Source organism: Theropithecus gelada, chromosome 16, assembly GCF_003255815.1.
Source record: "Theropithecus gelada isolate Dixy chromosome 16, Tgel_1.0, whole genome shotgun sequence".
NCBI lineage: Eukaryota > Metazoa > Chordata > Mammalia > Primates > Cercopithecidae > Theropithecus > Theropithecus gelada.
In genome coordinates this window covers 69,096,724-69,108,958 of record NC_037684.1, presented here as the reverse complement: position 1 = coordinate 69,108,958, position 12,235 = coordinate 69,096,724, and the positions used below count along the sequence as shown (strand labels likewise).

The window sequence follows — 12,235 nt, the reverse complement described above, 5'->3', positions numbered from 1 at the left end:
TACTAAACTGTGAACATGGGTACCCATTTACATTATGATCACGATGATGGCAATATAATTACATGATTAGTAGTATTGCATCAATACTTAGTCCACTTCTAATTTTTTTATCCTACCACTTTCTGACTCCTATCTTCACTTTTAGCATAATACTTTGCGTATTCCATGGTTCGCTATTTTACTTCCTCTATAGTCCTATCCTGAGCCCCCAGTTCTGTTTTCTTGTTTTCATACCCATTTCTAAAGCACCGTCAACCTGGCTCAACTTGCCTCTCTGCCTTCTCTGCTTCCACTTTTGGGCTGTTGATGCTGTTGATGAAAAGTCCTACCATTGTGCAGAAGGCATGATCTCCAGTCAAGGTTTCCAACTCTTCCCAGGCATCCTTCTATGTCTCCCAATCAGTTCTCTCTCCCATTCTCCACAGCTCTTAATTCAGACATTATCCACTGTTATTAAAACTCCCACTTCACTCATCTTCTGCCGCATAGGTGAGTGTTACCTCTCCATCTCGTTTCGAGTATCAAATGGAAGCCACTCTCCGGAAATTTCCTCAGTGCCCTCCCACCACACTTGTATGACCCGCACACAGACCTGCATCTCCACCCACCCTCCTCTTTCTCTCCTGCCTCAACATCCCAAAGGCAACCTAACCTGGATCTCATTCTCTGCCTCCTTTTCTCTATTTTATACTACCTAATTCTCATTAGCTTTCAAATCAGCTCATCTCTCGCTCCTCTTGAAAATCAATCCTTTAAATGTCTGACTGTCTGCTATGGTCTTGTGTGTCTTCCTCTTACATTGCCACACTTCTTGAGAGAAACACCTGAATTCACTGTCTCCACTTACTGACCTCCTTCTAATTCCTCAGTTTGTACCCACCTGGCCTCACCACTACATCCAAATTGCTCTCACCTTGATTATAAAACACCTTCTTATTATTAAATCAAATGAACACTTTTCATTCCTTATCTTAGTGGAACACAGTAGCATTAGAAGGAATTAAAGACCCCCCTCTTTTCTGAAAATTTCTCCAGGCTTAGTGATAGAAATACCATCCCCTCTTGGTTTTCTAGCCACTCCCTCTCATTCTCCTTTGCCAATACCTTAAATGTTGGCATTCCTCAGGATCCTCTTTTATTCTCACTCCACATACTGTATAGGTCATAGCTATTCTCACGATCTCAGTTAACATCTGAATGCTGACCCCTTTCATATCTATATCTCCACTGAAGGCATTCTGAGCTGCAGACCTCTCTAGTGAAGAATTTTGGCTTGAGTGTCCCTCAGACACCAGATGATCAAAAATCAAATTCATTATTTTTCCTATCAAGTAACTCTTCCTCATCCTGGTCTTTACTTCTGTGAATGGCACTAACATACGCTCCAAATTGAGCTCTTCCTCCTCCAAATCCAGAACCTCTCTCTCCTTGCCCATCCACATCCAATAATAAGTTCCGTATTTTGCATTCTATTAACATGTTTCAAACCTACCTTCATCTCTCCATTTCCACCACCATCTGCCCTTTGGCTGGGTTATTGCCATGAGCTAAGTTGTTACCTTTTCTTTTGCCTGCCTCCCAAACCCCATCATTCTTTTTTTTTTTTTTTGAGACAGAGTCTTACTCTGTCATCCAGGCTGGAGTGCAGTGGCATGATCTCGACTCACGGCAACCTCCGCTTCCCGGGTTCAAGAGATTCTCCTGCTTCAGCCTCCCAAGTATCTGGGACTACAGGTGTGTGCCACCACGCCTGGCTAATTTTTGTATTTTTAGTAGAGATGGGAGTTTGCCATGTTAGCCAGGCTGGTCTTGAACTCCTGACCTAGGTGATCCACCCACCTCGACCTCCCAAAGTGTTGGGATTACAGGCATGAGCCACCGCACTTGGCCACCCCATCATTCTTTGTGTCCTAAATTCGATGTGTTGGGTTACTCATCATTTCTCATGTCTGTAGAATAAGGAGGGCACAGCAATTTATCAGACGAATTCACACAGATGTACTGTGCTACCCTTCCCATGTCCTTGACACTCCAATCCACCCTATAGCTGGAATCATCTTTCTAAGGTGAAAGGGTTATAGCAGCACTGTCTTGCTTAAAACTCTTCAGTGATGCCCCGCTGTCTTCAAAACAAGTCTAGACTCCTCAGTGTGTCTTATGAGTCCCTTCATGATCTGGCCCCCATCTTGCCACCTGTTATGGATTGAATTGTGTTCCCTAAAAATTCCTACATTGAAGTCCTAACCCTCAGCACCTCAGAATGTGAGCTTACTTGGAGCTAGGGCCTTTACAGAGGTAATCAAGTTAAAGTTAGGTCATTAGGCAGGGCACAGTGGCTCACGCCTGTAATCCCAACACTTTGGGAGGCCGAGGCGGGTGGATCACCTGAGGTTGGGAGTTCAAGACCAGCCTGACCAATATGGAGAAACCCCATCTCTACTAAAAATACAAAATTAGCTGGAAATATGGTGGCAGGTGCCTGTAATCCCAGCTACTTCGGAGGCCGAGGCAGGGGAATTGCTTGAACCTGGGAGGCAGAGGTTGGAGTGAGCTGAGATTATGCCATTGCACTCCAGCCCGGGCAACGAGAGCGAAACTCCGTCTCAAATAAATAAATAAATAAAATAAAATGAAGTCATTAGGATGGGCTCTAATCCTAGACAGCTGGAGTCCTTATAAAAATGAGAAATTTGGACACAGAGACAGACACATACAGAAGGAAAAGGATGCGGAGATACAGGGAGAGTGCCATGTGGACATGAACATGGCCATCTGTAAGCCAAGGAGAAAGGACAGGAGCAGCCCCTTTCCTCACAGCCTCAGAGGGAACCAACCCCGCTGACACCTTGATTCCAAGCATCTGGCCTCCAGAATTGTGAGGCAACACATTTCTGTTGCTTCAGCCACCCTGTTTGTTGTTCTTTTTGTTTTTTTTGAAATGGAGTTTCGCTGGAGTGCAGTGGCGCGATCTTGGTTCACTCCAACCTCTGCCTCCCGGGTTCAAGTGACTCTCCTGCCTCAGCCTTCCGAGCCCACCATCACGCCAGGCTAATTTTTGTATTTTCAGTAGAGACAGGGTTTCACCATGTTGGTCAGGCTGGTCTCAAACTCCTGACCTCACGATCCACCTACCTCGGCCTCCCAAAGTACTGGGATTACAGGTGGGAGCCGCCGCGCCCGGCCACTGTGGTACTTTCTTCTGATAGCCCTGGCCCTCTTTTCTTTCCTACGCTTCTACCAGCAGTACCCCTGCCCCCTTGTTCTACTCTCTACATCCCCCGAAGACGGTCAATTCTCTTAAATCTTCAGGCCTTTGCACGGGCTATTTCCTCAGCCTGAATGCCCCTTTCCTTAGTAGTTTGCCTGCCTAACTCCTGTGTCATTTCATGTCTTGGCTTAGTGGCTTCCTCCTCTGGAGAGTTCTTCCTGGCCATCCATCCTTCCTCCACCTCCACCCACAAGACTTTATTAAATGCCCTGCTGGGTAGCACATAGCATGCAATTAATCAGACTACGCATTAGTCCCTATTTTCTTGTCTCCTCGCTAGATGGCAAACTTCCTGAAAGTAGGAATTATGTTGTGGAAATCTACTATTTCTGCCTTTTCAGCACCCTCTGGTACTAGCACCCCAATTTTCTCTTAGAAGAACTCACCTTCCCTACTGCCGGTCCATAAGATTCAAATGATCCCACTCCATAGCTCAGGGCTGAGCAGGGAATCCAGACCCTGTGCGTGTATTTATATCCGCTTCTCATGGCCATAGAGATGGATTCAGGGATGACCATTACCTGCTGGGACCACTGAGAGCAAGCTCTGAGATTTCTGCCAGGACTCCCAGGACTGAGAAACTCTCTTGTTGCTGGAATTGCTACACGTGGGGCTGCCGGTAACCCATGACCTTGTTGATTCTACATGAGAGAGCCTACCAGAAAGTAAGGCTGACATAGGGGCAGAGAGAGCTGTGGTAGGGAGAAAGACCAGTTCTTAGCTAAACCAGGGCTTGGGATGTTTGTCCACTCCAGGGCTCTTTTCACAGTCTGACATTTCCCCCTATGTGGTTCATATGTTCACCAATGACAAAATAATAGGCAGGAATAAACTTAAGAGGAAAAGGTAGATTAAAAACTAGGTCTTATTCAGGGTGTCTATATATACAGGCCTCTTGATACCCAATTTATCCTGTGTTGTTATTCAACGTGCTCAGTTACTAAACTGATGAAAACATTGAATTGGCTAAGTTGTATATGTATGTGTGTATCTTAATGGGCATATGCATAGCTTGAGAATCTGTTTTGTAAAGGTTCTGATTGTATTAGTATGATCCACAGTAAGTATCAGCTCAGGCAGTGTGTGCAGTGCTCAAGATCTGGGCTTTGGAGGTGAGCAAATTGCAGTCTGACTCTTGGCTCTGCCATTTCTCAGTCGTGTAACTTTAGGCAATTTATGTATCCTCTGAGCCTGGTGTCTTTATTTGCAAAAACGAGGATGATAATGACACTACTTCATGGGGTCATTGTGGGAATAAAAGGAAACAACACATATAAATAGAACAGAAAACCAAACACCGCATGTTCTCACTCATAGGAGGGAACTGAACAATGAGATCACTTGGACTCAGGAAGGGGAACATCACACACCAGGGCCTATCATGGGGAGGGGGGAGGGGGGAGGGATTGCACTGGGAGTTATACCTGATGTAAATGACGAGTTGATGGGTGCAGCACACCAACATGGCACAAGTATACATATGTGACAAACCTGCACGTTATGCACATGTACCCTAGAACTTAAAGTATAATAATAATAATAAATAAATAAATAACAATAAATAGCACATTCCACAAGGCCTGGGTACACCACACAGCCACGAGAAAAAAAAAAAAAAGCTTTACATTTCTTTTTAAAATAAACATTTTATTTAAAAATATATGCATTTTCTTTTAAAAAAAGAACATATGCCAACTTTGGTATTTTAGCCACTGCTTTTTGTCTCTTCCCAGTAACCCACATTTCTTTCTGATTATGCATAATGGAGCCAAAGAGACCAATGTGAAAACACCACTCCACAAGGTCCCACAGAGAACCTATGCTTGCTCTTTTTTTCTTTACAAAGTGTCTCTTTATGCTTCGCTGAGGGAGGATTTTAAGCACCCAGCAATACATTGTCCTCCGTTCCCACTGCAGGGCCATTGGAGAGGAACTCTGGGGAGCAGTGTGGGTTCCTTTCCTTTGGAAAACATTAAAATAACTTCCAGGATCCCCATCGTTATACTCCCCTTTTCCACTAACACACAGGAGCTATGAAACCACTTCGAGGAAATGCATGCTCCAGTGTTCATGGCGGGAGCAGATGGTTAAAATAAGCACAGGAGACCTTCAGGCGTTGGTTTGTCTTAACCCACAGGGAAAATCGCTGGGTCCCAGAATCAAAAGGGAACTTACTCACATGTTATTGCATTCAATGGGTCCTATGACAATTTCCCTGGCAGATGACAACAAAATTCTTCCCAGATCTCATCCTGTCTTGCAATCGTCTCCCCATGGGTAATCTCAATCTAACCATGGTTTCTCTATAAACCTGGACTCTAGAATCAAACTCAGCTCCTTAACGCAACTGACCAGATCTTGGCACTATAGGATTGTCTTGTTCCAGGACCTGGGCTTTGTGCGTCTGTCAGTATCATCTGTCTAATAAACCATTGGCAATTTCGACCCTGAACCAACCTACCAGTTTATATTGGATTTATGAGAAAACCAAGAACCCAGACTCTTTTCACTACAAGTTTTCTCATATCTGATATTTGATAGCAAACTGTGTACCAGCAATTAGGAACTTCCTTCTGTGAGGAAGGCAGCTGAGGGCTGTAGGGGGAAATAAAATTGCCTTCGTATTCTTAGATGATTTTCTTTTAAAGGCAAGAGGCTCACCAGTAAGTGTCCCTTTTGTCTATAAAGCTGCTATGATACATAGGGATAGGACACAAAAAAAGCTTCCTCCACCCTTTCCTTACTTTCAAGGGGCTTCTGTATCTGGCAATCAAAACAAATCTTCAAACTCTCATGGATGTTTTAAATGATGGGAAATATTAAAAGATCTCCAAGTGATAGACTACTGGTGTTTGTCCACCAAGAATAGTGCAAGAATTTTGGAGTGAGAGATAGCTTTTGGCTAAAAAGTGATCCCCACCTCTACCCTCCCTTTTGGAAAAATGAAGACCCCCCCCCCTTTTTTTTTATCATAGCTAAAAGGTTTCTAGTTTGAGAACTGGGAGATTCTCAGTGTTCTTACATGTAGCAAATACAACTCCCTGGTCATTCAAATCTGAACAATCTGTGCTGAATCAATTCAGTATTGTTTATCTGAAGATTTGTGTGCTTTGCCCATGGTGGGTATCAAATATTAGCCACTGGATGAGTAAATCTGATGTGGGAGTTTTCAGCCAGACCAGAATCTGTTTCTAGAAGAGCCGACTGACTTTAAAATAAATAATATTTGGAAAGAACCATTTTGAATGCTTCGGATAGGTTTTACTGATTCTTTTTTTTTTTTTTTTTTCAGGTTGGATGTAAATGTTTTTGAATGGCAAAAGGCTGACAGTTCTCAGATCCTTGATTGTTCAGGTGAATGTTGTCTTGGTTTCCTCAATTACTGGTACAATTATTGTAGTGCTAAGAATGACTTCTCCTTAAAAAAATTCTGATTTACTTCTCATAGTGTTACATCTTAGCTGAACTGAGAAGTTCATAGATCAGAAAGTTTGGCCCTTTTTTCCTTCCCTTCCTTCTTTCCTCTCTTCTTTCCTTCCTTCCCTTCTCCTTCCTTCTCTCTTTGCCTCCCTTCCCATCTCCTGTCTTCCCTTCCTTTCTCCCTCCCTCTCCTTCCTCCCTCCGTCCCTCTCTTCCTCCCTCCGTCCCTCTCTTCCTCCCTCTTTCTCCCTTACAATAGAATATGTGTTGTCTCATTAACGTTGTTAGAAGCAGGGTCACGACTAATAAGCACTGGCTTGCCGCAAGCACTTGCACGAATAAATTTTTTGACTTCTTTAGGTAAGTATGAATCTACTAGACTGCAGGAGATAGCTGCAAATGTCTTCAAGTCTTCATCACCACGGGGGTTCAGAGGTCCTAGGAAAACTGCACATGGTCATCTTCAGGTTCTAAGAGCATTAGGAAACTTGAATGTGACCATCTTCGTAAGTCTCTGTACATCTTTTAGTCGTGCCTGAATTGTCATCACAAAAGACACAACTAAGAGTTTAAAAGAATTTAAAATAAAATTCTCAATGGGAGACAAATTCATGGATTATCTGAGGTACTGGAAGCAGCCAACTTCATCAGTTTTCTCCCAATTATCTCCAGTTTTCTCCCTCAAATTTCATGTCTGAGCTATGCAGAGAGAGGGTGAATGTGGTTTGTGGAGACTGTGGAAGGAGGTTGAGAGCAGTTATCCAGAGATCTGCTCTTTTAACTGTGTTGGTTTGCATTGGGATATAGGAACCATTTTATCTTTTGTCTACCGTCAGGCGTATCTATCAGTCCTGGGTCATAGCCCAAAAGATCCCCATAAAAAAGCACAATCTGGAGAAGTACAGAGGCCTCCTAACTAGGTCTAGTCTCTCAGATAGAAATACCCAAAGGAAAAATATAATTAACACTCAGTCCCAGGTCTCAGAATAGGGGCACTGTGTGAATTTGTTTTCCAAAGGAAGTAAGGGGAAGAAAAAGAACGTACAAACAGCAAAACGTGACACCTGAAAAGTGCACTGACCAGCAAGCTTTGTCAAGACCCCAAGAAAACATCAACAGCTGAGGAATGAACAAATGTGTGGAGTGTATTAATAAGGTTTTCTTCCCCAGTAGCTTCATCTTCGAAGGAAACACTGGCAATTTTTTCTTCTGGATTGTGTTGGTTCTGATGACTGACATAAAAGCAAAATAAAAAATTTACCATGTGGATCTTTTAAAACACAATGCAGATAAAGGAATGTAAAATGATTTTCATGTTCCTTTCATATTCCTCTATAAGAGACTGTGATGCCATTTCCAGCTACTAATGGTGAAGCCGTTCTGTCTTTTCACATCCATATTCACTGCCAAGATGAGCTTGTTCACGATAAGCAAGTAGCTGTGAGTCATCGGGTTGGAGTCGTTAGTCATACACAGAGAGACAACGTGTAGCCTGGTTGATTAATCAGAAATTCATAGTGAGAAAGGCCAGGTATCATTCACATCAGATTAAGGGTTAAAGGCTTTTGGTGTAGAACTCAGTAGTGCTGCTTTTGAAGATACACGCACACACACATATAATATACATGTATGTATATATCTATCATACATACATGTGTATTTGTGTGTGTATGTGTATTCGCCCACATCCCACCCCCAGAATAAGATCTGGCAGCTTTCAGAGTAGCAATCACCAAAACCTCCCTGTGTTCACACATTTTTTACAAGTTAACAATGGAATGACTTCTAAATCTTTGGTTTATCAAAAAGAGAGCTTCTAAAATCACAACATTTTTGATTATTTTTTCTATAAGTGCACAGTGAACAACATTTTTTTTTACAAAAGATAAAAACAGTGCCTTAGTGATTTAAATAAAAAAACAAAACAACAGCAATAGCTCCTTTCTACAGCATGCAACAATATAAAATGGTGAACTGGAGCCACAGTGAGCCTTACAGAGACTGTCCCGAAATTTCAGTTTTTTCCAACTCCCAGCCAAAGCCACGAGAGGTAACAAGGAATGCACATTCGACCATTGTCTTTTTCCTTCCATTGTTTTCAATGTGCAATTCTGTTTTCTTTCAAAAACCCAGATCTGAAATTCTCTCCTGTAAATATCATCCGTATTTGTCTTTACAATGTAACGATTTCCAATTTCCCCAGAGCAACACAAACCAATAATTTCTTGAAAACTAAATGAGAATAGAAGGAACGTGGTGACTGATGGACCAAGTCACCAGTTTCTTCCTCAAGAAATTCTTGCGACTTCCTTTTGCTGCAAACTGTGCGTGTGGAGAATGAGTTCTCCAGAAGAACCTGGATTATTACATTTGTCAAAAATGGCTTTCTTAGGAGTAAGGCAGCTTGTTAGAGCTGAGAAGTCCTCCCCTCCCAATGTTGGGGCAGAAAAAGAAAGATGGCCAAATGAGGAACAGGAAAGGATTGGTACCTTGAGGGAAAAGTGGAGTGAGAGAAAGATAAACTGATAATAGCAAAACAAAAGGAGAAGTTGGACTCCCATAAGTAATGGTCCTGTTATAGGAACCCAGGGTGTTTATTCCAGGGTATGTGAAATGATGTTATTCTCTAGTCCTGTCTGAATTATCCCTGGTACGGCTTCCTTCCTGTGCCTCGAGATACGTTTCTACCAATGTGGTCATCTCTAGTCTTTGGAACTAAAGGGGGCTGGCGGTGTTGGGGAGCTTGTGGCATCTCCTTCGGGGGAAGGAGGTCTGCATCCTTCAGGGTTCATCTAGGACACGTACTTATCAGCAGAGATATGGCGGGAATGATTGGGTCACTGGTTGAAACAGAAGAAAGTTCTGGGTGGCGTTCTGTGGACTCAGTTCAGGTTAACTGTTATTAGTGACCACACAGAGTCCTGGGTACAGGTTCAAAGCCACTCCAGTGGGGCAGTTTTGTGGTAGAGGGACATTGAGTTGATTTAGCTTTCCTCGAAAAAGATTGGTTTTGTCCCTCTGTCTCAAGAACTTTTGATTTGAAGCTGGGTCTGGCTTCTCTTTTGAAAGATAGTAATGGAGACATTGGGCAACAGCTTCCATCGTAGGTATGTCTTCCATAACCTTGGAGGGCTGGCTTCCCTGTGCTCCCAAAAGACTGTGTTTCCTTTCCATGTTATCGCTAGTGAATTCATGAGAAAAGCTTACAGTGTGAGCTTTTGCCTGAGAAAAATAATGGGCTAGAAAATATACTGGTCTTTGAAAAGGCAGTGAAATATCTTTTTTGGCATCCTTAATCTGAGAAAGCCCATTTTTGAACGCACTGTTGAAATCATTAACAGGTACTGAATGTTGGTAAATATTACAGTATTTGTATTTCTAAAAATGTCTCCTATTTGTTCTTGTTGACTGGCACAGAAGTCTCCATTGCTTCTCTTTAATTCTCTTCTTCTTCTTCTATTTTTGGACAGTAAAGTACGTATGGCTGTGTGCTTTCCCCCATGGTACTCCTATTGGTCTTCCGTAGCGCTGGTGCATCGAGCATTCTACCACTGCTGTAAGTGAAGGTCCATGGAAGAACTCAAATTGAGATCAGTGACATCCAGGAAATCGATGTTGAAGATGCTGGGACTGCTGGTGGTGAGGGCGCTAAAGCCTGGTGTGGAACTTGGCGGAGTGAGGTCCAGCCACTCCATGGTTTCCCAGGGAGATTCAGTGAAGCTTAACTGCAGCCCACTGCTGTCCACAGAAGAGGGTGAAAACTGTGTCTGCATCGGAGAGAGGGGGCCTGGCAAGATCTCATGTGCATTGAAGAGGTCTTCTGCAGCCTTCCCAGAGAATCCATCCATTATCCCATCAAAATGAGGTTCTTCGCTCCCAATTTTTAGAAGGGTGACATCACTCACCTTTCCTAGGGGGCTCTGGGAATTTAATAAGACTTCAAGATGCTCATCACTGTCAGTGACATAGGGATCAAAGGGGATCTGGCTGCCTGAAGAGGCTTGTTCAAAGGAAGCCGCGGGCTTGGGGAGGACAGCAGTTGGACTTCGGGAAGATCTGGGTATCTTTGGGACTTTTTGAAGACATGAGTGATCCTCTCTAGCGTCTGCTGGCATTTCTGTGGGCAATACACGATGTGACTTGTTAAATCACTTCAAATTGAGCATGCCACGCAATATGAGTGAGTTACACTTAGATACAGAAGACAGCCACGCTTCCCTGGTCACCGCTCACCACCCAATCTCATCTCTCTTGAGATGGAATGCAATGTCAATCTCCACTAAGCTGCTCTGTCAATCTCCAATTCATCATCCCCCTGGTTTTTCCCAAACCCTTTCCTCTTGGGAATTCCACTGTGATTCTGAAACTCTCTTCCCCGAAGGTTCCTGTGCCTACTCCTCTGACCCCTGGTAGTCCCTTGAGGACACTGAGTCCATCCCGACATCCTCAGTGAGGGCCTGAAGATGAGGGACCAGGTGCCACGCCATTGCCACTTTCTGATTGCTACTCCACTTCCTTCTGATGACAACTCAGCAGTTTTGGGTTTTGAGGGTGACACCAATGCCTCACCCCTAGCCTCCTGGTCACTCCTCCTCATTCACTGAAAACTCTACTTCCTACTCCATTGCCTTTTCCCCACTTCAGCCCTTCTCATTCTGTAACCTGAGCATCCTTGGAAATCACAGCATTCATGGTGGCCTCTCAGCTCCCGACTTGCTCCTCAACTCCAGTGATTCCCTCTTTCCCACCCGGTCAGACATACCTTGGATTGTGTCATCTCCAAATACTGCATCCCTCTGAAAGCTCATTTCAAGCTATATTTTCTACTCTCTGTCCATCCTCTCCCAACCCTCCAAGCCACTTATTAAGTACCTCGTAACAATAATTTCCCAACCATTTACAGTCACGCCAATCCATAGACTCTACTACGTTATCACTGTCCACCAGTCCCTCTGGTCTTCACTTCTTTCCCTGTCCAGCCTGTAGTTTTGGCAGAACCCCACCCCTGGAAGAACCTGATCGTCTGCCTTCGCTGAGCATGCTCTGGATCAGCAGAACGTTGCAAGAGAAAAATTAAACAACTAAGCTGACTTGGTTTCACTTTAGATTTCTGATGTCAGACCTACCGCTGGCATTTAAGACTGCAAAACAACCCTGCTGGGTTTCTCCAGAAAACTCAATTCATTCATGATTAAGTCATAACTGCTCTTCTTCCTCTGAATCTTCCACACTCCCCTTCTGCATCCTCATGCGTTTCTGGCCTTGCCACATATTTCATTAAAGATATACAAGGGCAGGCCGGGTGCGGTGGCTCACGCCTGTAATCCCAGCACTTTGGGAGGCCGAGGTGGGCGGATCATGAGGTCAGGGGATCGAGACCATCCTGGCCAACATGGTGAAACCCCGTCTCTAATAAATATACAAAAAATTAGCTGGGCGTGGTGGTGCACGCCTGTAGTCCCAGGTACTTGGGAGGCTGAGGCAGGAGAATTGCTTGATCCCGGGAGGCAGAGGTTGCAGTGAGCCGAGATTGCACCACTGCACTTC

At 43.9% G+C, this 12,235-nt stretch overlaps 1 protein-coding gene across 2 annotated transcripts in view; it reads right to left on the bottom strand.

Annotated features, from left to right (window-relative positions):
* Window positions 1-4,894: 4,894 nt before the first annotated feature.
* MYOCD (myocardin) overlaps window positions 4,895-12,235 on the bottom strand; it is a 101,830-nt gene continuing 94,489 nt past the window's right edge. For both annotated transcript variants that reach the window (XM_025363625.1, XM_025363626.1), the window contains one exon: window positions 4,895-10,805. In XM_025363625.1, the coding sequence (XP_025219410.1) occupies window positions 10,234-10,805 (572 nt within the window). In that variant the 3' untranslated portion in view covers window positions 4,895-10,233. The remainder of the gene's footprint in view (window positions 10,806-12,235) is intronic.